Source organism: Macrotis lagotis, chromosome 7, assembly GCF_037893015.1.
Source record: "Macrotis lagotis isolate mMagLag1 chromosome 7, bilby.v1.9.chrom.fasta, whole genome shotgun sequence".
Taxonomy (NCBI): domain Eukaryota; kingdom Metazoa; phylum Chordata; class Mammalia; order Peramelemorphia; family Peramelidae; genus Macrotis; species Macrotis lagotis.
In genome coordinates, this window is record NC_133664.1 from 215,348,453 (window position 1) to 215,374,430 (window position 25,978).

The window sequence follows — 25,978 nt, forward strand, 5'->3', positions numbered from 1 at the left end:
TAAAAACAAAGAAGCGAAATGAAGATCAATTTCCTAATGAATATTGATGTAAAAAATTTTAAATCAAATACTAACAAGGATAATAAGTACATACCACAAGTATGTACACTATGTTCAGGTAGAATTTATACTAGTTCTTCATGGTTGGTTTGATATTAGGAAAACTCAGCATATTTGACCATAAGAAAGCCAACAACAGCCATATTTTTATCACGATAGTCAAAAAGCAGAAAACACTTTCGATACAACTCTTATTCCTATTAAAAGCACTAGAAAGCACAGGAATAAATGAAGTTTTCTTTAAAATAAGGAGCAGGTGTTATCTGTAATAATAGAAGCCTTGGTAAGAGCAGGGATGAGATGCTCATTATCACCACTGTCATTTACTATTTTACTAAAAATGCTAGTTATAGTAATTAGAGAACAAAAATAAGCAAATATTGAGGAAACAAAGCTAGTTATATGATAATATACTTAGAGAACCCTAGAAAATAAACTAAAACACTAGTTTTAGTTGAACAATGAACAACCTTAGCCAAATTGTAGAGTGTAAAAAAAACGAAATCATCAACATTTCTATTTATTACCAACAAAGTCCATCAGGGAGACATAGAAAGAAAAATTTCATTTAAAATATTTGTAAACTATAAAATCCTTAGAAGTCTATTTGCCAAGACAAACCCAGGAACTATATGAAAAGAATTAAAAAATATTTTTTTTCAGATCTAAACAACTAGACAAATTTTAATTGCTTGTGAGCCAATATTATAAGAATGAAAATTCTACCCAAATTAATTTATTTATTCAATGCCTTACCCACCAGCCTTGCAAAATGATTTTACAGAATTCTAGAAACTTATAATGAAATTCATCTGAAGGAACCAAAGGTTAAGAATATTAAGAGAATCAACAGGAGAAAAATGTGAAGAAAAGTGCTCTAGTAGTACCAGATTTCAAACTCTATTACAAAATGGTAACCATGAAAACAATCTGGAACTGACTAAAAAACAGTGATGGATCAGTTGTGTAATACACAGTAATGGATTGTTACTATAGTAATCTCATGTTTGACAAACACAAAGATCCAAGCTTTTGAAACAAGAACTTGGACAGAACTTCCGGGAAAACTGGAAAGCAGTTTGGCAGAATCAAGGTATAGATCAATATCTGGCACCATATCCCAAGATAAGGTCAAAATTGATACATGACTGAGACATAAAGGGTGATACCATAAGCAAATTGAGGGAGCATGGAATAATATATTTGTCAGATCTACAGAGAAGAGGAGAATTTATGAATAAATTGGAGATAGAGAGGATTAAAGAAAGTAAAATGATTAATTTGATTGCATTAAATTAAAAAGATTTTGCACAAGCAAAATCAGTGCAGTCAAGGTTATAAGAAAAGAAGAAAACAAAAAATATTTTACAGCAAGTGACTCAGTTAAACACCTCATTTCTTAAATATATAGATAACTGAGATGCTATTTCCCAATTAATAAGTCAACAGTTATGAACAAGCAGTTTTCAGATGAAGAAATCAAACTATCTATTGTCATAGGGAAAAAAAAATGCTCCAACTCACTATTGTGTGGAAAAATGCAAATTAAAACAATTCTGAAGTACTAACTCACAACCTACCAGATTGGCTAATGTGACAGAAAAGAAAAATAAATCTTGAAGGCAATATGGAAAAATTGATAATGCAGTGCTAGTGGACTTATGGATTGATCCATCATTCTATAGAGTAATTTGGAACTATATGCAAAGGGATATAAGACTGTGTTTACCCAATGACTGAGCAATTTCATTACTTTGTCTGAATCCCTAAGAGATCAAAGAAAAAGTATCAGAATTTAATTTGTTCAAAAATATTTATAGCTTTTTCTTGTAGCAAAGAATTGGAAATTTAGGAGATTCCCATCATTTGAGAAATGGCTGAACACGTTGTGATATATAGTTGTGATTCCATATTTTTATGCTGCAAGAAATTTGAGTAGAATGCTTTCAGAAAAAAAAAGCACTAGAGAGATTTATGTGAACTGAGGCAAAGTGAAGTGAGTAAAACCAGAATATTGTACAAAGTACCAAGGATATAGTTAGATAATCTACTGCAAATGGCTTAGCTACTGTGATCTAAGAAAATTAACAAAAGATTTATGATTAAAAAAAAATGCTGTCCTTCTCCAGGGAAAGAACTGATGAAATCTGAATTTTGATTGAGGCATTTTTTTCTTTTCTTTTTCTTTTTTTAATTTTTATAAGGCAATGGGATTAAGTGAGTTGCCCAAGGCCACACAGTTAGGTAATTATTAAGTATCTGAAGCTGTCTTTGACCTCAGGTCCTCCTAATTCCAGGACCGGTACTCAATCCAACATGCCACCTAACTGCCCCCATACTTTTTATTTTCTTTATTGTTCTAGCATTTTTGTAACATTGATAATATTGATGTATGTTTTGCAGAATTTCACATGTATAATTGTTAACACATTTCTTGACTTTTCAATGATTGAGGGAAGTTTGGGAAGGAGGAAGGGAATTTGGAACTAATTTTAAAAAAATTAACATTAAAATAAACAATTTTTTAAAAAGTATAACAAAAAGTAGAGTAATTTGGAGACAGGCCACTACAGAGAAGGATAATAAATTCTGACTTTTTTAGTTTTTTTTTTAGTTTTCTTTTTTTTTTTTAGTTTTTTTGCAAGGCAAATGAGGTTAAATGGCTTGCCCAAGGCCACACAGCTAGGTAATTATTAAGTGTCTGAGACCAGATTTGAACCCAGGTACTTCTGACTCCAGGGCTGGTGTTTTGGTGCTTTATCCACTACGCCACCTAGCCGCCAAATTCTGACTTTCAAAAAATAAATGCATACTTGATTACAGTATTTTTTAAAGCTCCCTAAATAACTATATTTAGGGATTTACTGTCCAGGTTGATTAAGAAATGTTTCTATTATGTTTCTATTATTATTTATACAACATTTGTGAACCCTTTCTTTCCTTTTGACAAAGCTCAAGAGAAGTCTGAATGTACCTTAAATCATGGATATATGACTTAAGAGGTTCTATTATGCAAGATATCATATGCAATAGAAAGGCATATGGACAAGCAGTGATGTTTCATAAAGGAAACTGTATTATATCTGTATGTATGAAGCACAATTCTTTTTTATGTCTGGTTGAATGAAAAAATGTATTAAATTATTACTATATTTCAGGATCTATATAAAGCATTAGGAAATAATATACAAAAGTGAAATAGTTCTGTCCTCCTGGAATATATTTTGATGAGGGAGATAACAACTAAAAAAATCATAAGATCATAAGACTTGTCCAGATGTGGTAGCCAGATAAGGGAGTTTTGGACTGGAGAATCACAAAAATGTTGAGTTGATCTGTAGTCCATAATAAAGCAACAGCCCTTTTTTGTTTGGTGGCATAATAGACCAGGTGCTATGTGCTCAATGCCTAATGCTTCACAGCATAGACATGCAAAATATAATACTTTGTCTATTCTGGAATTATTTTTTCCTATTTATAACTTTTAATTTTATTTGCTGTTACATTTAGGGCTTACAAGTGTTATTTCAGCAATGGAATAATTCTCCCCTCCATCTAATTGCATTTCTTCCCTAAACAGACTGAAAATTGTTGCAATTCAGAAATTATTGCTGTAACAAAATTCATCAGGAGGAACAAAATGTGAAGAATATCGAGGGAATGAATGGAAAAAATGTAAAGGAAGATGGCCTAGCCATATCAGATCTAAGACTATGTCATAAAGACCCAGTCATCAAAATTGTCTGGTACTGAAAGCAGGTTATATGGCATGAAGAGTTTATCCCCCAAGAATTCAAGGATGCCTCCATTGTCCAACTTTATAAAGGTAAAGGGAATAGAATGTCCTATGACAATCACAGGGCATTACTCTTTTAGCCATTGCTGGTAAGCTTCTTGCCAGAGTCCTTCTCAATAGGCTAATCTTTCACCTCAAAATAGAGAGAGAGCCTGAGAGCCAGTGTGGCTTCAGAAAGGGTAAAGGAACAGTTGATTTGGTGTTTGCTGCCCAACAACTCCAGGGAAAAGCCAGGAACAAAACAGAGGTATATACATACATATATATATATATATATATATATATATATATATATATATATATATATGGAAAATTATGTCAAAATTTGGTTGCTCTGAGAAGTTCATCTGGATTGTATGTCAATTTCATGATGATGTGCTTGCGTGGGTTCTGGATTGTGGACAATTCTTTCAAGATTTCTTAGTCACTAATGGAGTAAAACAAGAATGTGTCCTCACTCTCATACTTTTTAGCATGATGTTTTCAGCCATGTTATGAAATGTTTCACTGAGGATCAACAAGGTCTTAAAGTCAGTTACTGCACAGATGGTAAGTTCTTCAACTTGAAAAGGCTACAAGCCAAGATCAAAGTGGAAGGAGTATTGGTGCATGGTCTTCTGTTTGCAGAACTGCGCTCAGTGCAGCTTCTGAAGCTGAGATGCAGCAAAGTATGGATTGATTCTCTGCCACTTGTGCTAATTTCTTATAATTAACACCAAGAAAACACAAGGTGTGTCATCAGCCAGCACCACACCATCCATATGTGAAACCATTGACTATAGCAAATAGAAATGTTTTGAATACTGTGGACAATAGCACATACCTTAGCAATGTCCTTTTCACTCATTACCAGAACTAGCTCTGTATTTGGAAGACTCCAAAAGAAAGTGTGGGAGAGAAGAGGTATGAGACTGACTATCAAACTGAATGTCTACAGAGTCATGCTGAACTCATTGTTATATACCTGTGAAACTTGGACAGTCTAACAGCACTATGTCAGGAAATTGAATCGCTTCTATTTCAATTGTCCTGGGAAGATTCTGAAGATCACCTGACATGAGAAGATCCCAGACACTGTGGTCCTTTCCCAAACTAAACTGTTATTTTATGAAGAACTCACACAGGGCAAACACTCACAAGGGGGTCAGAAGAAAGGATACTGAGACACCCCAAAGGCCTCATTGAAGAACTTTAGAATCAATTAGATAGCATGGGAGACACTGGCATAGGCCCACCCAGCATGGTTTGTCCTTCTCTGTAATGGTGGTGAGCTCTATGAGGAAGGCAGAATTGAAGCAACTCAAAGGAAACATGGCATATGTAAGTATAGAGTAGCCACCCCAGGTGTTCCACATGGACTATCTCTTCCCAACCTATGGTAGAGCATTCTGAGCTCTGATCAGCCACAGTTGGACACAGTGTAATTTGTCTCATAGTGATGTCATCATTTTGGTCTTCTTCAATAATGAAGAGCAAAGAACCAACCAAGAAACAGAGAGCTGCAATAGATTAGAGACAGGAGTAAATGACTATAGTGATTTACTATTTAATAAATCCAAAGACTTCAGCTTCTGGAATAGAATCCATTAGTTGACAAAAACTACTGAAAAAATGAAAAATACTATGGCAGAAGCTAAGTATAGTCCAGCATCTCACACCATATACCAAGATAAGATTGAAATGGGTATAAGATCTATACATAAAGAGAGATACTGGGACAGCTCAGTGGTGTAGTGGAAAGAGCACTGCTCTGGAGTCAGGAGGACCTGAGTTCAAATTTGGCCTCAGACACTTAATAATTATGTAGCTATGTGACCCTGACCAAGTCACTGAACCCCATTGTCTAGGAAAAACCAAAAAAAAAATGGTGATACCGTAAATCAATTGGGAGATAATGGAATAACCAGACCTATGGAGAGGGGAGGAGTTTGTGATCAGATAAGAGATGGAGAAATTATAAAATGAAAAATGAATAATTCTGATTACATTGAGTTAAAAAGTTTCTGCACAAATAAAATCAATGCAACCAAGATTAGAAGTAATGCAGAAAACTGGGGAACAATTTTCACAGACAATGTTTGTGTTAAACTCTAAAACTGAGTCAAACTTATAGGAATGCAAGTCATTCCCCAATCATAGTCAAAGAATATGAATCTATCTATGAAATCATATAAAAATACTCTAAATCATTATTGATTAAAGAAATTCAAAATAAGATAACTCTGAGGAACCAGCTTACATCTATCAGATTGGCTGAAATAACAAAAAAGGGAAAATGATCAATGTTGGAGGGGATGTGGAGAAAAGTGGGACACTAATGCACTGCTGATAGAGCTGGTAACTGTTCCAACCATTTTGGAGAGCAATTTGGAACTATACTCAAAGAACAATAAAACTGTGCATAACCATTTGATCTCACTACTATGTCCATATTCCAAAGAGATCATAAAAAGGGAAAAAGGCCCACATGTATAAAAATATTCTTAGCAGCTCTTTTTGTAATGGCAAAGCATTGGAAAATGAGGGGATGCTCATCAATTTGGGTAATGGTTGAACAGATTATGGCATATGAATATGAGGGATTACTATTGTTCTTTAATAAATCTTGAATGAGTGGATTTTCGAAAAGCCTGAACTGATGCTGAGTTAAGTAAATAGAAGAGGAAAAACATTGTACACATTTATTTATTTAATTTATTTTTAGGCAGCTGGGTTAAGTGACTTGCCTAAGGTCATACAGCTAGGCAATTATTAAGTGTCTAAGGCTGAATTTTTTTTTTGGGTTTTTGCAAGGCAAATGGAGTTAAGTGGCTTGCCCAAGGCCACACAGCTAGGTAATTATTAAGTGTCTGAGACCGGATTTGAACCCAGGTACTCCTGATTCCAGGGCCGGTGCTTTATCCACTGCCACCTAGCTGCCTCACACTGTACACATTTAAAAGCAACGTTGGCAGATGATCTGTTCTTACTTCTAAAGGAAACTATTAGGCACACTGAAAAGACAAAGTATCCTTCAGACCCTACTATTATAGACCTTTCAATTTTTTTCTTTTCCTCTTCTTTGATCCTGGCTAATGAACCACAGAATGACCAAATGAATGGAAAAATATATAAGTGCCAATAAAATAGTTATGCATGTAATAGCTTGCTAAATGAATAAATCCAAAGACTTCTATTTGTGGATACTATAATCTACCTAGTTTCAAAAATGATATAAAATTCACTATCAATGAAAATTTATTACTAGATATCCTTATCATCATATCAACAACCTTGGTGGCTATGATTTTACTACTGGATGATTGAGACAAAGTCTTTCTTCTTATATGATATGTACATAGTTACATATTATAAGATTATATTAATTGTACATAATTGCATATATGTACATAATTACAGCATATGCATTCTGAGTAAAGGTTACATATGTGCATATAACAATATATAATAATGTATATATGTATGTGTATGTATGCATGTATATATTTATAGAGTCAGAGTGACTTGGATTCAAGTTCTATCCCTGCCACATATGATTCTATCACCAGTAGTAGACAACTAAATTTATCTGTGCCCCAGTCAACTTTCTGTGTCTTCATGTTGTAGAATAATTGAGGACATGCAATATTAGATGAGATTCCTCACTTGCATTACATAGATGTGGTGGCCAGTTGTTTTGAAGGAGAGAGTCATAGAAGTGATGAGTTGATTCTTTATACTAATTAAATTATGAATTTGCAGTCAAAAATGATCTAATCTGATGCATTTTCTTTAAAAGAGAGGGATTTAAAATAAGGAAATCATTTCAGCAGTTACATTTAGGTTTTATAGTGTTTTGTAATTAGAGAAAGAGAATGAGTTTTTTCTCATTTTTTTCTTTTCTCTTCTTTTCTTTTCTTTTCTTTATTTTTAGGTCTTTTTGCAAGGCAAATGGGGTTAAGTGGCTTGCCCAAGGCCACATAGCTAGGTAATTATTAAGTGTCTGAGACCGGATTTGAACCCAAGTACTCCTGACTCCAAGGCTGGTGCTTTATCCACTATGCCACCTAGCCACCCTTTTTTCTTTTTTCAATAAATAAAAAGCACATTCTTTTCCTCCCATAATTTCCAACCTCCATTGAAAAAGAAAGGAAACCAAAACTTTTGTAACATATGCATATCAACAGGCATAGTCAAATATGTATCATCAAGCAACTCAGATTCTTTGTTACTATTATTTTAAAAATAAAAGGTCTGTTACTTCTGTTAAAGTTTGCTTCATTATGAATCCTCTGGGATTAAAAATTCTCAAGTGTTTAACAGATGTTTGTCTTTATAATTTTATTACTATTGCTGATTAAAATATTCTGATTCTTTTCACTTCACTCTGTGGCAGTTCATACAAGCTTCTTTGGACAAGTCTCTTTTGCTATTTCTCATTGCACTATAGTATTGCATCACATTCATATTCCATAATTTATTTAGTTTTTCCTCAATTGGTGTCTACCCCCTTGCTTTCTACTTCTATATTAATACAAAAAGTATTGCTAGAAACTTTTGCATACATAGTGACCCTTTTTACCTTCCTTTGATCTCATTGATGCATAAACTTAATTGTCTAGGTTACTTCGGGTGCATAGTTCAAATTATTATACAGAACAATTAGATTAGTTCTATTAATGTACTTGCACTGCAACCATTTTTCATTTTTCTTCAGGTCAACTCAACCTTAGGTATTAGGAAGTGTTTATTTCATTGTATTTCTCTTTTAATAATTTTTATATGGATTGGTAAGCTTCAAATTATTTCTCTGAAAACTGTATTTTTATAACATTTTGTCATTTATCAATTGGAGAATTCCTAATTATTCTTATGAATTGGAATCAGTACCCCATATTTCTTAAAAGTGAGAGCTTTATCAGAGGAAATATATTGCAAAGATTTTTTTTAATGGTAGTTTGGGCCTTAAAGTTTGTGGTTGAGAATCCTGTAAGATAGAGCATTGGATTTATTTGTTCAAATACTTATTTTGTATAATCAATTGTCCATTTTGCATTTTATGTTTCTTACTACTTTTGTCCAAAGTCCTACACTTATTTGCAGTTTATTTTGGTATAGGAACATAAGGTGTTGATCAATTTTTTCCAGACTTCCAGTTTTTTTTTTAACACTTATAGCTGAAAATTCTATTCTTGGGATCTTTGGTTTATCAAACACTAGAATACTACGCCTAATTGTTTATATTTATGTACCTAAACTATTCCTCTGATTGTATTTATTAACCTATACCAAATTGTTTTGATGAGTATTCTTTTGTAGTCTTGCTTAAGATATGGTATAGTTTGATTCTTTTTCTTCCCATCCCTCCCCATTTCCCTTGATATTCTTGAACTTAATTTTCCCATTAGATAACATTTCTTCCCTTTAGATAACATTTCTTTAATTTTTTTCCTGTCTCCTTAAAGTAACCTATTTTGACCAGTATGATTGATATGAGACTGAATATATAAATTAATTTAGATAATTTTTTCATTTTATTACATCAGGATTATATTGTCATGAGTAATGAATATTGTCCCAGTTATTTACATCTTTCTTTACTTGCAAAAAGTGTGTGTTGTAATTTCATCCATATGCCTCCTGTGTTTGTTCTGGCAGGGAGATTCTGTAATGCTTTATATAAAGTTAAATAGATGTTTTCTTTTTGTCTCTTCCTACTGAATTTTCTTGGTAATATATAGAAATGTTGATTTCTGTAACTTTTCTGAATTTGTTCATTCTTTTTATTTTTTTGGTTGACTCTAGTTAAATTTAAGTAAACCATCTGCAAAAAAGTCATAATTTTGTTTCCTTTTCATCTAAGCTTATTCCTTCAATTTTTTCTTGTCTTTTAGCAGTTGCTATGTTTTCTAGTCTGAATAGTAATAGTATTGAATAGTAATGCTGATATAGACACAACTGTGCTTTACTCTCAATATTTCCTTTGAAATATTTTTTAAAAAAAATTGATTCCTAGTTTTATTAATTTAGTGGGGAGGGAGGAATTTCCCTTGCTTTTTGATTTTCAAGGTTTTATTTTGTTGTTTAATTTGACCTTTAAATTTTATTTTCTCATTGTTTTAGTTTGAATTCCAAATGATGTACTTTATCTTTTTTATGTGTTTAATATTTCACCTTTCTACTGTTATATATGAGGTTTTTAATATTCTAATACTTGGTTGATTTTTGTAAATGATATACAACATATAAGTAATAAGCACACACATCTACAGATAGGTCCTCTTTCAGTCTGCATAATTCAAGAGGTGAAGTGATACCAACTAGGCACCATCACTATTGTCCATAGATCTCTTTGTCAATCTCTCTGTGTTGACCTGGGCTGGAATAAATGACACATTATGTTGGATTTCTTGGGTTTACTAATTTGAACTGATTTTTTTTTTCTCTCTAGATATTTGTGTAGGCTATATATTTTACTTTCTCTTACTCTGACATCAGATTTTCAGAATGGTATTATAATGGCATTAAATATTAATGGTTTCAGGCATATATTTCTGTACTTTGAGCTCTTTGTGATTTTATCTGATGCAGATCACACTATTATGTCATTTCTAATTTTGAGACTTTCTGAAAAGAGGCTTGCACTAAAATGGTACAAAAATTTATATCGGTACGTAGCATTCATTTACCTTTAAAATCTGCCAGTGCTTATTTTGAATAATTATAGTCCTGAAAAATTCAGTAACATCTCTAATATTGGACAAAATATTGTAGTAGACCTGTAGTAAGTACAGATAAAATACAGAAAATAAATATTTTTATATTCAATCTAAATTATCTTCAATGTGACCAACATAGTTATTTTATATTTTATTTCTAATGATATTAGATCTCACAAAGTTCTTTTACTCTGTCTTTTTTTGACAGGTATATGCTGGGCCTTTCAGCTATCCCAGCAATAATACAGTTTCTTGGATTTCTCTTTCTACCGGAAAGCCCAAGATGGCTCATTCAGAAAGGACAAACTCAGAAAGCTCGGAGAATTTTGTCACAGATACGAGGCAGCCAAACAATTGATGAGGAATATGATAGTATTAAAAACAATATTGAAGAGGAAGAAAAAGAAGTTGGTTTAGGTAAGTTGGTTTTACATTTGTATTTTTTTTGCCTCAAAAGAACTTTAAAATGTTTTCATTATTTAGTTGTGTGGTATATAGACTTACTTAAGCTCTAAGATATTGATATTATAAAGGTAGAGACAAAAGATGATGTTCAGTCATTTTTCAGTAATTTTTGGCTTTGTGACCCAATTTGAGCATTTTATTGGGAAAGATACTGGAATAGTTTGCCATTTTTTCTCATTTTACACATGAGGAAAAACTGGGGCAAACAGGGTTAAATGAGTTGCCCAGGGTCACACAGTTAGTAAGTGTCTGAGGCCAGACTTGAACTTGGGAAATGTCTTCCTAATTCCAGATCCAGTAGTCTATCTACTTTACCACCTAACTGCTCTTAAAAGAGTACTTTGAGATCATCTGTTCTAACCTCAATTTATTAGTCCTCAGACTTCAAATCTAGCTTCCTTTCCATCAAATATATAGCAAAGCCATTTTTTTTTTTAGTTTTTGCAAGGTTAAATGACTTGCCCAAGGTCAGACAGCTAGGTATTAAGTGTCTGAGGTTGGATTTGAACTCAGGTCCTCCTGATTCCAGGACTTGCACTCACTGTACCACCTAGCCAACCCCCCCCCCAAATAAATTATTGATTTGAATAATAGTAATAATAGTTACTCCATTCATCACTTTAATGTTTATGAAGAGTTTTACAAATATACTATATTCTATCTAGAATTTCATTCTCTTTCATATTAAACATTTTAATTAAAAGTTAATCGGGGAAGCTAGGTGGCACAGTGGATAGAGCACCAGTCCTGGAGTCAGGAGTACCTGAGTTCATATCCAGCGTCAGACACTTAATTATCTAGCTGTGTGGCTAGGCAAGCCACTTAACCCCATTTGCCTTGCAAAAAACCTAAAAATCACAGTTAAATGGCATTTTATATTTAAATCAACTTCCATAAAACATTTATATGCCATACTTTGTACAGTAATATTTTTAAAAAATTTTATTTATCGCACGGCCGGCCCACGCGGGGGAGGCTGGGAAGCTCCGGGGCCACGCGGCCTCCCTCAGCTCCGGCCCAGGCCCGCGGCTCCCGCCCTCTGCTCCAAGCTGCAGCACCTTCACTGGCCAGGAGCAGTTTTATGGAAGACAATTGATTACTGCTGATAGACAGGTAGTGGAACAAGAAGTAGAACAAATTTTAAAGGATGCTGATGTCAATGATATTGCCTTCCTTGTTGTTGGCAATCCATTTGGGGCTACGACACACAGTGATCTTATTCTAAGAGCAGTAAAGATGGGGATCCCATACCGAATTGTTCATAATGCTTCCATCTTGAGTGCTATGGGCTGCTGTGGTTTGCAGTTGTATAATTTTGGAGAAGTAGCTTCCATTGTTTTCTGGACAAGGACTTGGAAGCCAGAAAGTTTCTTTGACAGAGTGAAGACAAACAGGCAAAATGGTTTGCACACCCTGTGCTTACTGGATCTCCAAATAAAGGAATGGTCTTTGGAAAATCTAATAAAGGGAAGGAAGATCTATGAGCCTCCATGATTCACGACTGTGAACCAGGCAGCCCAGCAGCTTCTGGAGATTGTTCAAAACCGAAGAGCTCGCGGAGAGGAACCAGCCATCACTGAAGAGACAATCTGTGTGGGCCTGGCCAGAGTAGGACCTGAGGAGCAGAAAATTGCTGCTGGCACTTTACAGCAAATGTGTACTGTGGACTTGGGCAGCCCTTTGCATTCATTAATTATAACAGGAAAGTTGCATCCTTTGGAGGTAGAGATGCTAAAACTGTTTCCTATGCCAGAAGATGACTGAAACCCTGAGTGTTGATAGGTCCTGCCCATAGCCACTATTTCTACTTTTATTTCATTGTCAGATGTATATACAAAGACATACAACTTCCAAATACAAAACAAAATGGACAAACACTTGGATTCATCTTGTGAATAAAAAAGGAAGATAAATTTATCTAACAAAACCTCCTTCATTAGAGGCCATGTCAGTCCTCTTGATGTCAAGAACAGGTGGTATCACCTTGACCATTTCCCAAGATAACTTTGCTTGCAGGAGGCTGCAGACAAAGCAGGAAAGTAGAAACACAGATATAGGCAAGGTGGTTTTAATAAGTTTTCCTTCATTTAAGAAATTGGGTTAACAACTGCTTTGACTATAATTTTAGGGTAAAATTTAGAGGGACAGTTGGAATGTGAATCATCCTGAATTAAACTCAGCTTCCGTTTTTGAAGGGGAAAAGGCAGCTTTTAGAAGAAACCTAAGCCAATTGGTAACACTTCATTCATAATTTGCTTGTCATTGTGCAAGTATTGGATGAATTATTCTGCTTGAACTTAATGGTAATAATGCTCATAAAAAGATTTGAAAAGAACAAACCACCACCAGGTTCCACTCACCTAAAAGCACACTCCTTCAAGTGACACTCATCTGAATTGGCTCATCTCATTTAAACTGACATCCTAATTGTGTGGCACAAGGCTGGCCACATTATGTGGGTTAGTACTGCACTGGAAATGTTGGATCAGCCATATGTAGTTGCCATTGGATTGTAAATGGATACCATATTTCTTGTCCATGCTGACAAAGGACTTTAACTACAAAGAAAGAACTTTTTAAAAAACGTAAGACATGATCATAGTCTTAAAGATTCATCATTCAATGCAACTCATTAAATTGTATCATTTATGTACAAAATTTTTTTATTTATTTATTGTTTTTGTTTTTTGCAAGGCAATGTGGTTAAGTGGCTTGTCCAAAATCACACAGCTAGGTCATTATTGTCTGAGGCCAAATTTGAACTCAGGTCCTCCTGACTCCAGAGCTGGTGCTCTATCTACTGTACCATCTAGAAGCCCCACAGTAATATTATTTTACCTTTCAGTTTTATTTTTAAATTTAACTAACAAAAAAACCATGAAAGCATAGTTTCTAGATAGCTAATCACTTCTGTGAGAGCTGTTTTAATGAAAAATAATTCAATTCTAGTTATTTTTTGTTATGAAATATGTGAAATCTGAAATATTATTTTTGAACTGCAGCTAAATTGTAGAAGTTAAACCAAAGTTCAAAATGTGGACAATTTAAAATAGCATAGAACAAGAAACTGGTATTCAAGAGAGTTTCTATTTTGTTCACATCCCAATCCAACTAAAAGTGGTGAGAGACAGAAAACAAAAGAAAACTTTTGTTTTAGGTTTCATTCAAGACAATCCCCTGATAGTTTAATTTTGATACTGAAACAAAATGAGTCACTTGTAGGTCATCCAATAGTTAATAAAAGGACACTAGTTTACACATAGCATAAGGATATATACAAGGATAGATACTAAGAACTCCTTTGATATAATTTAGCAGAGTGAACATACTGACAATATGTTTTCTTTAATTCCATTCTCATTGATAGAATTATCTATTACTTATATCAAACCATTTGACAGCATCAAAGATTTTGGTGACATGAACTTTCTTACCTGGACCTTCAGTAGCTGTGGCTTCTCCAGAAGATAGACCAGCAATACTTGCAGAAGCAATTGTGGAGTTGAATCTTACAAGGGTCTCTTTCCTCTAAAATAGTGCTGATGGTTAGGATAGAAAGAGGACTGATAGTCTGGGAGACATTGCTATTATTCCCAGATTTCTTTGACCCCCAAGACCCAGGATGTTTCCACCAGCCATCCCAGGAAATATTGTAGTCAAAGATGTCCTGGTGTTTTCACTCATTTGGCCCATGCCTCCTCCTGTCCAGTTTCAAAAACTTACCATTTTCTTATCATTTTCTTATCCTTATCTTATCCTTACTTCTCATTTTCTCATCCTTAAAATGGGATAATAATAATAATAACATCTACATTACTGGATTTTTATGAGGATCAAATGAAATAATAGCTGTACCCAGCACAAAGTGCTATATAAGTGTTATAATCATTATTTTAATTACTATGTCTCCGGTTCTTTAAACTAGCTTATAGGAGATATAAATAGAAATAATCTAAGCACTGTTCATCCTCTGAGAAGAAGAGGAGAGCCCGATACAGCACCTGTTAGCTAAGGAGAAGAGGTCAACAGACACCAGGAGAGCCTTTTCTGTATCCTCAACTGTTTTATTTTATCCATTCTCAAAGAGGGAAAGTAGATTTGAATTGTATTTATCTCCAATCAACCCTTTCCTTAACACTGTTGACTTAGAAATAGACATCTGATTCAGAATAAGCATCCCTTTCCTGATCACTCTTAAGGAGAAAGATAGCACATAAATTTTAACTGTGTTTGACATCATGGAGTGGTTTTATTTATCTGTTTATTTGTTTTAATTACATTATTATTTTTAATATTTTATTTTTTCAATTAAATGTAAAAGAAATTTGTAATATTAATTAAAACATTTTTGAGATTTAAATTATATCCTTTCCTCTCTTGTTCTCTCTTAAGAAGGTAAGCAATTGGGGCAGCTAGGTGGTGCAGTGGATAGAGCACTGGCCCTGGAGTCAGGAATACCTGAGTTCAAATCCGGCCTCAGACACTTAATAATTACCTAGCTGTGTGGCCTTGGGCAAGCCACTTAACTCCATTGCCTTGCAAAACATATTTCTGTATTAGTCATGCTGTGAAAGAAAGCAAAGACCGAAAAAGAAAAATTAAGAAAATTTTTAAAAACACGCTTCAATCTTTTCTTTCATTCTCCATCAGTTCTTTCACTGGAGGTTATGTCACTTTCAGTTATAAGTTCATTAGAACTGTCTTGGATTCATGTTAAACTAATAATAGTTAAGCCATTCACAGTTGATCACCATACAACATTGCTGTTAAACTAGTGCAATTATCCTTCTCACTTTGCATTAGGTCAAGTAGATATATCTAGGTTTGTTTCTTTGCTTTTTATGAAAACATTCTGCTCATTTCTCTTTTAAAAAATTTATTTTAAAATTATACTAAAAGATAGTTTTCATTATTCATTTTTGTGAAGTTTTCTCCATCCCCTCTCTACCCCTCCCTAGGATAGCAAATAATCTGCTTCAGGTTATACAAGTACAATCTTTTTGTTTGTTTGTTTGTTTGTTTTTAGGTTTTTGCAAGGCAAATGGGGTTAAGTGGCTTGCCCCAAGGCCACACAGCTAGGTAATTATTAAGTGTCTGAGGCCGGGTTTTAACTCAGGTACTCCTGACTCCAGGGCCCAGTGCTCTATCCACTGTGCCACCTAGCCACCCTGTACAATTGTTTTACACATATTTTCATATTAGTTATCATTTGAAAGAAGAATCAAAATAAAGGGTGGAAAGGAAAAAGAAATTCTATAGAACCTTCTCTGCAGGTGGATGGCATTTTGCATCAAAGTTCTTTTAGAATTGTTTTTGATTTGCTGTAATGCTGAGAGGAACTGAGTATCCTAGTTGACCATTTCACAATGCTGCTTTTAAGGTGTACAGTCTTCTGGTTCTGCTCATTTAATTCAACTTCAGTTCATTTAAGTTATTGCAGGTTTTCCTAAAATCTGCCTGTTAATTATATCTTATAGAACAATAAGTTGTTCAGTCATTCCCCAGTTGATGGGCATTCCCCTCAATTTTCAATTCTTTGTCACTACAAAAAGAGCTGCTATGAATATTTTTGTAAATGTGGATCTTCTCCCCTTTTTTACGACTTCTTTGTGAAAGGGTACAGTTTTATTGCCCTTTAGGCATAGTTTCAAATTGCTCTCCAGAATGGTTGGATTAGTTCAGACCTCTACTAGCAGTGCAGGAGTGTTCCAGTTTTCCCACCTCCCCTCCAACATTTATCATTTTCCTTTTTTTGTCATTTTAGTCAATCTGATAGGTCTGAGTTGTTTAAATTTACATTTCTCTAATCAACAATGATTTAGAGCATTTTTAATATAACTACAGATAGCTTTAATTTCGTCATCTGAAAACTGACTGATCTTAACCTTTAACTATTTATGAATTGGAGAATGGCTGGTATTCTTAGAAATTTGACTCAGTTCTCTATTCTCAAAAGCAATGGCTGTGAAAATTGTTTCCCAGCTTTCTGCCTTCCTCCTAATCTTGATTTCATTTATTTTGTTTGTGCAGAAACTTTTCAATATAATGTAATCATAATTATCCATTTTGCATTTTATAATGTTTTCTCTCTCTTCTTTGGTCATAAATCCTTCCCTCCACAAATTTCACAGGTAAGCTTTTCCTTGTTCTTCTAATTGTCATCTTATCTCAATATAGGGTATGAGATGTTGGTGTAGGCCCAGGTTTTGCCATGCTGTTTTCCTAGAAGTTTTTGGTAGTGAATTCTTAGCCTAAAAGCTAATGTTTTAAGATTTATCAAACATTAGATTTCCTACTCATTTGTGACTGTATCTTTTGAACCTAATCTATTCCACTGGTCCATTACTTACCCAGGACCAGATAGTTTTGAAGGCTGCCACTTTATAATAGTTGTAGATCTGGTATAATCTAGCCTTTGAAAATTTTTTCGTTAACTGCTTTGATATTCTTGACCTTTTGTTCCTCCATATGAATTTAGTTACTATTTTTCTAGCTCTGTAAAATAATTTTTAGTAATTTGTTTGGTATGGCACTGAATGAATAATTTAATTTAGGTAGAATTGTTATTTTTATTATATTAGGTCTGCCTAACTATAAGCAACTGACATTTTTCCAGTTGTTGAGATCTGACTTTATTTGAGTGAAAGGTATTTTGTAATGCATTACATTGTAATGCATTGCAATGCATTACCAACATTGCATTACATAAAGTTACTTGTTCATATAGTTTCTGGGTTTATCTTGGGAAGTAGATTCACAAGTATTTTATGTTGTCTATAGTTACATTAAATAGAATTCCTCTTTCTATCTCGTTGCTAGGCAATAAAAATTTGATGATTTTTCTGGGTTTAATTTACAACTTCGCTAAAGTTATTAATTATTTCAAGCAATTTTTTACTGAATTCTCTAACATTATTGAAGTGTACCATCATATCATCTACAAAGAATGATAATTTTGTTTCTTCATCATTAATATCTTTTTCTTCTCTTACTTCTAAAACTAGTATTTCTAGTAAAATATTGAGTAATAGTGGTGAAAATGATCATCCTTGTTTCACCCCTGATCTTATTGGAAAGCCTTTTTGGTTATCCCCATTGCATGTTGATTGTTGATTAATACTTGTTGATTATTTTAAATAAACACTGCTTATTAAGAAAGATTTGATTTATTCCTTTGTTCTCTTGTGTTTTTAATAGTAATAGGTACTGTATTTTGTCAAATGCTTTTTGAGCATTTATTGATATAATCATATGATTTCTGTTAATTTTTTTTATTGTTTTGGTCAATTATGCCAATAGTTTTCCCAGTATTGAACCATCCCCATATTATTGGTGTGTGGGACAAATGCCACTTAAATAAATTTCGGAGATCTCTTAAGGTATGAAGAGGAAAGCTTTATTTGGTTCTCGAGGATGGGGCACAATCAATTACAGAGACTGAGGCAAAAGCAAAAGGCCCAAGAATCACATTTATCCTAACTTGATTCCCGCCCCCCACTGACCCACCCTCATTAATGAGGAAGGTGGTTTTACAATCTATACTGGCAAACTAATCTAGGGAAAAGAGCATAAAATTCAAACTGAAACCAGATTATCTCTTCAGCCCCAGGGAATGAATGGTCATCCTGACTTCAATAGATAAAGTAGGGTCAGTTGACTCTTCACCAATATCCCAGAGGTTGCTTTGTCAAGGGAGGAGGTACACATAGTTAACTATTCTCCAATCTATAATATTCTACTGAAGAAAGCTCAGACTTTATCCCACTCAATCTCTCCTCTTCTATTTTGATGAGATTTCTTCAAATTTCTGAGTTGGCCCTTAAGTCTAAATAACAACTCCCTGATCACCTCCTTACTTCCCAGGGACCCTTTTAGATAAGCCCTATTATGACCATGATAACAGGTACTTTCCAAAATGATGCACCTCTTTCCACTGAAAGTTTTTATATCAAAGTCTTTAGAAAGGTCTTCCTGGCTCCAAAATTGATCAAACTAAATTCCTGATTTTGTGCCATTGGATCAATCCCAAGAATAGCTAATATACTTAGTGATGTTACTTAAATTATTTTTCTTGCAAATGGCCATTTCTACACTCTCCTTGCAAGTCCATACTGACTCATAATCAATTTCCCTTAATAAATGCCCCAGTTTGTGCATCTTTACAAAGGATCCAGGTACCATCATTAATCTCACATGAGTCTGAGGTCACTGATCTCTAAATTGTACAATCCAGAATATATGCACCCCACTTCTGGACATATTCAGACATTTTCTACTCCCCAGGTAAATATCCTGGCCAGTCAGTTATAAACAATAGTCACCCTTTCTCTCCTCTGGATCAGAATCCTGTGCCACAGTGCACCTCTGATCGGGGACTGAGAATCTAGGTCAGAGCCAGGGGTACTGCCACCCACTAATCTCTTTTTCTCTCTCAATGGAGAAAATTTTCACCCTGCCTCCCCTCTTCCTTTCCATAAGGAGAAGGGCATAAGTAGGGGTGTCACACTTACAGAGTCAAGGGAAAGTTATAGATAAACAATGTACACATAGGTGAGAGATAGTGTACATGAACTGGTTCAGTGTCTCTCCTCTCTTCTCTTCTCTTCTCCCTTGGAGGCATCCAATGTCCTTCAGCATCCTCTGAATCTGTTCCAAAAAGTCCTCTCCAGCTCTGGTGACTACTTGTCTTCTGGTAAAGAAACTTCTTAACATCTTATTCAGTTCAAAACGCATGTCTTCCATCACAAAACAATGAAATTCTGGAACTTATTACAATTTAAATTTTGCCTTACTGCCATATTGACACACATACTTCACTTTTAACACTTGTAATTACTATTAGTATTTTACTACATGAGCAAACTCCCAGTGAGAATGATTACATTGACTCAAGCTTGTAACATATACATTCAACAGTCATCTTTGTTCTAAAAGTACTCAACATCTGGTTTAAAATAAAACAATTTTGACCTTTGTTCTCATTACAATGACTCAAACTTCCTTAACCAAAATGTTTTTTTCCCAAATTTTCCCATATTTTCTTTTTCCTGGTGTACTTATCTAACTCACATTCCTTTCCTTAAACTAGAATTTGAAACTGTAATTATCCTAAGAATTTCCCATTCTTCTCCTTACCTAAATATCCCCTCTAACACAAAAACTAAGGAAACTTAATTCCTATCTTAGCATGTAGCAAGTGTCAGGGCCAGACACCTAACCTATCTCTGGCTATTAGATCCAATTCACCTAAAACTTTTTTTCCTAGTTTGCGTAGTAACTAACTATAAAGATCCAGGACATTAAAGGAAAATTCCTTTACAGATATAAGTATTGAATGTCAGTGTCCAGGCAGGTCACATAGGTAAGTCAAATGTCTTGGACCAGATTTATTCTTCTAGGTGAGATATTATCCAAATGTCATTTTGGGGAATTCAAGGTGAAGGGGTCCAACCTCAGCCATACTGAGAAGTTGCCCCTTTGGCTGCCCATCCCAGTCACATGACATCTTGGCTTCCTTGGCTGCAAGAACATGACATTTACCCAGTGGCATTTCCTTTTTGTTGGCCATCCTGGTATCTGACATAAGAGGAAAAAGTCATTAAAAGTCCTGTGATCTAAAATGGTTGTTTTACATAGTTAGAAATACCAGTGAAGAAAATTCACTAAATTCCAATTATAATTTTAATAGAATCCCAATTAATGAAACCCCTCCCTAAAGTTCATATTAACCTTCCTGGGTCTTTGCCTAAAATATGGTATTCTAACTATGACTGGCTCTACAGGCCTCTTACTAGAGAAATCCCTTTGTCTGAAATCATATCTACTCTATCTGTATATAATGATGGTATATCAGATTCCCCTTGGCTAGAGAAACCTCCTTCTAGTCTGTTGTATCTTACAACAAATAAATTCCTCCTTTGTCCAGGAAATTGCACAGAGAAATATCAAATTATCTTGTGTTTTTCTTTCCTATATTATATCGTGCTTATGCTTCACAGCAAACAATCACCGCTTTGGAATATACATAAAGATCTAAAATATTCCCAATTCAAACACACACACACACACACACACATATGTATATATATAGTTAGAAACTTCTATTCATAAACTTGTATACCTACTAGCCATCCTCAGCAATTGAAGTTAAGTGACTTGCCCAAGGTCACACAGCCAGACTACCACTAAGTATCTCAGGCCTGATCTGAACCCAGGTCTCCTGACTCCAGGGCTGGTGCTCCATCCACTGTGCCACCTAGCCACCCCCAACATACAAATTACTTTTCAGAATTCTTTAAAACCATTAAAACATCTTAGGTAGCATTAAATTTCCAACATGCATTATTAATTTCATTATAACAGGACAGCAATAAGAGTAACAGAGTAACACAAAGTACAAAGCACTTCCTCCATTATTGCATTATCCATGAACCCACAGATCTATCCCAGAAAGGGTCATACTTTTTCATATTTTCCTTATTGCCCTTCAAAGCAATCACATTAATCCCAGGCTTTAACAATACAGTATTTAAATAACATATTCACAATAAATAGCTAAATATTGCAAATATAATCTCCTTGTGGTTCCAAAGAATCACATAACTGATAAAAACATCTTATTCATCAACCTTACAATAGGGCCTACAATTGCAATTTGTTCAGAGCGCCCCCATCAGCTGTATGCAGTAAGAGAGAAGTCCACATTCTTGACTTCTTTAAAATTAAACATACATTGCTAATATACATTAATCATAAAATTCTTATTTAAACATCTCATTTCCCATTGAACAAGAGCAAAATGTATATACCATGTTCTTTATACTTTTGTCTCTTCACCCAAATTCTCAGAATCCAATCTCATATATATGATACATTTAAAAACCCAATGTAATTACAACTCAACTAACTTCCCAACAGCTTAGTTTGATAAAAACTTTAGAATACCTTATACAGAGAATCCAGCACTCACATTCCAAAAGCTCTATCAAAAATAAAAACACAATTGTTAGCATTATTCAACATTAAAACCAATTAGAGTTTTTTCCCCAAAAGAAATCAGTAAACATCCATGATAATCTAGGTATTTCTCTTCTTAGTGACCCAATTCCACTTTTCTTTAACCCAAAGCTGTTACAATAAAGTTTAAAATTCCAAACCACATCACTCCTTGCAAAAGTTACAATAGTGTTAAAATAGTTTAATCCCAAACTAATTTAACAATCTAGGTTATTTAATTCCTCCCATTCTGTACAAATTTTGTCAGAATGCTACAACACCGGTATCCCTTATTTAAAACCCTCAGAGTGCTTTCCAAAACTCTAGTTCAGAAACTTTACAAACAATAAGAGTCATCACTCAGGCCACATGGCCAGCAGATATTCATTAAATGTGATTCCCTTTAAGGCTTCTCTCCTGTCTATCCCCTCTTCCTCCATGGGCAGGTGGGGCTCTCATGTGGACTGGTCTAGGGTTCAAGTCTTAACAAGATGGTGGATGGGATTGAGACCACCACATGTCCAACCCACCACCCCTTCCCCCAACCCAGGGAGAAAGCATAAGGATAGGAAATCTTCCCTCCTCTTAGAATGATTTGTAAGCCACTTTACAAAGTTCCCAAAATTCATCTTTGGTATACAAAGTCAAACCTGCTCAAACCTTCTGTCTATATGCTTCAACCAATTTCCATATTTAATTCCTTTTCATTAGCTCTTCTTGACTTTAATTCATACTATCATGAACTAGAATCACATAGCTTATACAGGTATATAAACCACAGATATGATTACACTTTTCACAATACATCCCGAGCTTTTAATAGTTAGCATTTCTTGATTATAATTGCTAAAATCCTGGAGAAGGCAAGCAGTCATCCAAAAATCCCTTAGCCTAATCAGAATAATCCCTGCCCCCCTTCTTCAAATTGAGTAAACTGAATAACTTTTATAGAGGGACAGTCCTTTCGGGGGGGGGGGGCAGTTGATCTTCTATTCTTAAATCCTTACATGTCCCATAATTTTGTGTAATAACCAACATTACCAGAATCTAAAATGATAAACTTCTGAAGCTTTGTTACCATATCTTTCTGGGAAAAGATTAACTATTTAGTTTCCCCTATACTGGCATAGCTTGGTAACCATATTATGTACCTTAGATTAACCCGACTCTCATAGTCTTTCTGAAATTTATTTTCTAACAACCTCTTTTTTTTCAAATTAAAATAGCATTTATTTCTATGATAATATTCATTATCTCTTTCCTGTTTCTTTAACGTCAAAACAAGGTCCCTTTGTACATTTATTTTACTAATTCTTCCTGAAGTAACACTCTCTCTCTCCTCTCTCTCTCTCTCTCTCTCTCTCTCTCTCTTAGTCCAGCAAGCTAAACTAGGGAAAAAGAGCATAAAATTCAAACTGAAACTAGATTATCTCTTCAGTCCCAAGCATTGAATGGTCATTTGGACTTCAACAGATAATGTGGGGTCAGAACTTCAACAGATAATGTGGGGTCAGTTGACTCTTCACCAATATCCCAGAGGTTGCTTTGTGAAGGGAGGAGGGACACATAGTTAACTGTTCTCCAATCTATAATATTCTACTGGAGAAATCTCAGATTTTATCCCAGTCATTGGTATAAATCCCACCTGGTTATAATGTATTATCTTGATGATAGTTTGCTGTAATTTCTTTGCTAATATTTTATTTAATTTTTTTGCATGACTATTCATTAGGGAAATTGTTCTATAATTTTATTTCTTGGCTTTGGCTTTTCCTGGTTTGGGTATTAGCGCCATATTTGTGTCTAAAAGAAATTTGGTTGTATCCCTTTTCCCAAGACTTTATATAGTATTGGAATTGATTGCTTTTTAAATATTTGGTTGAATTCATTTGTGAATCTTTCTGGTCCTGTAGAGTTTTTCATATGGAGTTCATTGATTGCTTATTTAATTTCTTTTTCTGAAATGGGATTAAGTATTTTATTTCTTCCTCTGCTAATTTGGTCAATTTGTAATATGTAAATATTCACTTTGATTGTCAGATTTATTGGCACATAGTTGAACAAAATAGCTTTATCTTATTTCCTCTTACTAGGGATGAATTCACCCTTTTCATTTTTGATACTAGTAATTTCATTTTCTTCTTTCTTTTTTTAATCCAATGAACCACAGTTTTAATATTTTTGTTGGATTTTTCATGACACTAACTCCTAGTTTTAATTTCTAATTCAGTAGTTTTTCTTTCAGTTTTATTAAACTCTCCTTTGATTTTTAGGATTTCTAATTTGGTATTTAATTGGGGATTTTTAATTTGATCCTTTTCTAGCTATTTTAGTTGCATGCTCAATTTATTGATCTGTTCTTTTGCTACTTTTTTTACATATGCATTTAGAGATATAAAAATTTCCCTAAAAACACTTTGCATTCCATAAATTTTAATATATTCTCTTATTATTATTATTATTATCATCATTCTTTTGGATGGTTGATTGTTTCTATGATTTTTTTTTGTTTCACCCACTCATTCTCCAAAATTAGGTTATTTAATTTCCAATTAATTTTTAGTCTCTCTTTTCATGACCCTTTTTACATGTAATTTTTATTAAACCTTGATTTGACAAAGATTAATTTAATATTTCTGCTTTTCTGCATTTTATGGTGAGGGCATTTTATGCCCTAGTACAGGGTCAATTTTTGTGCAGGTGCCATGTACCACCAAGAAAAAGGCATATTCCTTTCTCCATTCAGTTTTCTCTATCTTATCTGACTTTTCTAAGAGTCTGTTCACTTCTTTCTTGTTTATTTTGTATTTAGATTTATCTGATTCTGAGAAAGGGAGGTTAAGGTCCCTATTAGTATAGTTTTACAATCTATTTCTTCCTATACCTCTCTTAACTTGTCCTTTAAGAATTTGGATTCTATATCACTTGGTGCATATATTCAATATTACTATTCAATATTACTATTACTTTATTGCCTTTAATGCTTATTAGCAAGATGTAATTTACTTTCTTATCTCTTCTAATTAGGTCTATTTTTGCTCTTCCTTTGTCTAACATTAGGATTGCTACTTTTGTTTTTTTTTTAACTTCAGCCTCTTAATGTGATGTGATCTACCCCTTTTCTGCCTCCTCCATCTCCCAGTATTATATTTTTTGTGTTTTAATTCTTCAATCGCCCTAATAGGAACATAATTTTTCAGTTACATGTATAATCATATAATAATCAATTAAAACCACATCATTTCTCAAAGTATGCTTTTTCCAACTGTCCTAACAGAAATATATTTCTTAAGTTACAAATATTATTTGTGCATGCAGGCATGATTACAGTTTAATCTTATTGAGTAATTTTTTTTTCTTTCCATTTACCTTTGTACTCATGAGTCTTGTATTTGAAGATCAAATTTTCTGTTCAGTTCTCATCTTCCTTTCAGATAACTTTGAAAGTTCCCTATTTTGTTGGAATTTCCATCTTTTCACCTGAAAGAATATGCTGAATTTTCCAAGGTGGTTGATTCTTGGTTGTAATACTTCGCAGTTGGAATTGCCTTGCAGAATATCACATTGAAAGCCCCCTGTTCCTTTAATGTTGAAGCTATTACATCCTGCATAATCCTGACTGCTTCCTTGGGATTTTGATTATGTTAGATGGATTCTTGATATGTCATTATTTTCTTCAGTCAGTTTTTGCATTTCCTTTTTCAGTCAACCAATTCTACCATGTGATACTGATCTTTCCTGAACTTCTTTCAAATATCTTGTACTAAAAAATTGTTTCACTCTGTCCTTTTATGAACTCTGTTATTTTAAGGTCTGTTTAGAGGTTCTACCCAGCAAGTCCAAAAAGGACCTCATTGAACAAAAATATTTATAGTAACTCTTTTTATGGTGGTAAAGATTTGAAAACTGGGGGGATAATTATCAATTTCTGAATGACAGAACAAATTGTAATTGTTATAAGAAA

The 25,978-nt window shown here is 33.9% G+C and overlaps 1 protein-coding gene and 1 pseudogene across 1 annotated transcript in view; both read left to right on the top strand.

Moving 5' to 3' along the window:
* Nucleotides 1-25,978, top strand: part of SLC2A13 (solute carrier family 2 member 13) — a 222,416-nt gene that overhangs the window by 48,050 nt on the left and 148,388 nt on the right. Inside the window, exon 3 of the mRNA XM_074194836.1 lies at nucleotides 10,763-10,971. Coding sequence (XP_074050937.1) covers nucleotides 10,763-10,971 — 209 coding nt within the window. The remainder of the gene's footprint in view (nucleotides 1-10,762; nucleotides 10,972-25,978) is intronic.
* Nucleotides 11,968-24,172, top strand: LOC141493579 (diphthine methyl ester synthase pseudogene; annotated as a pseudogene).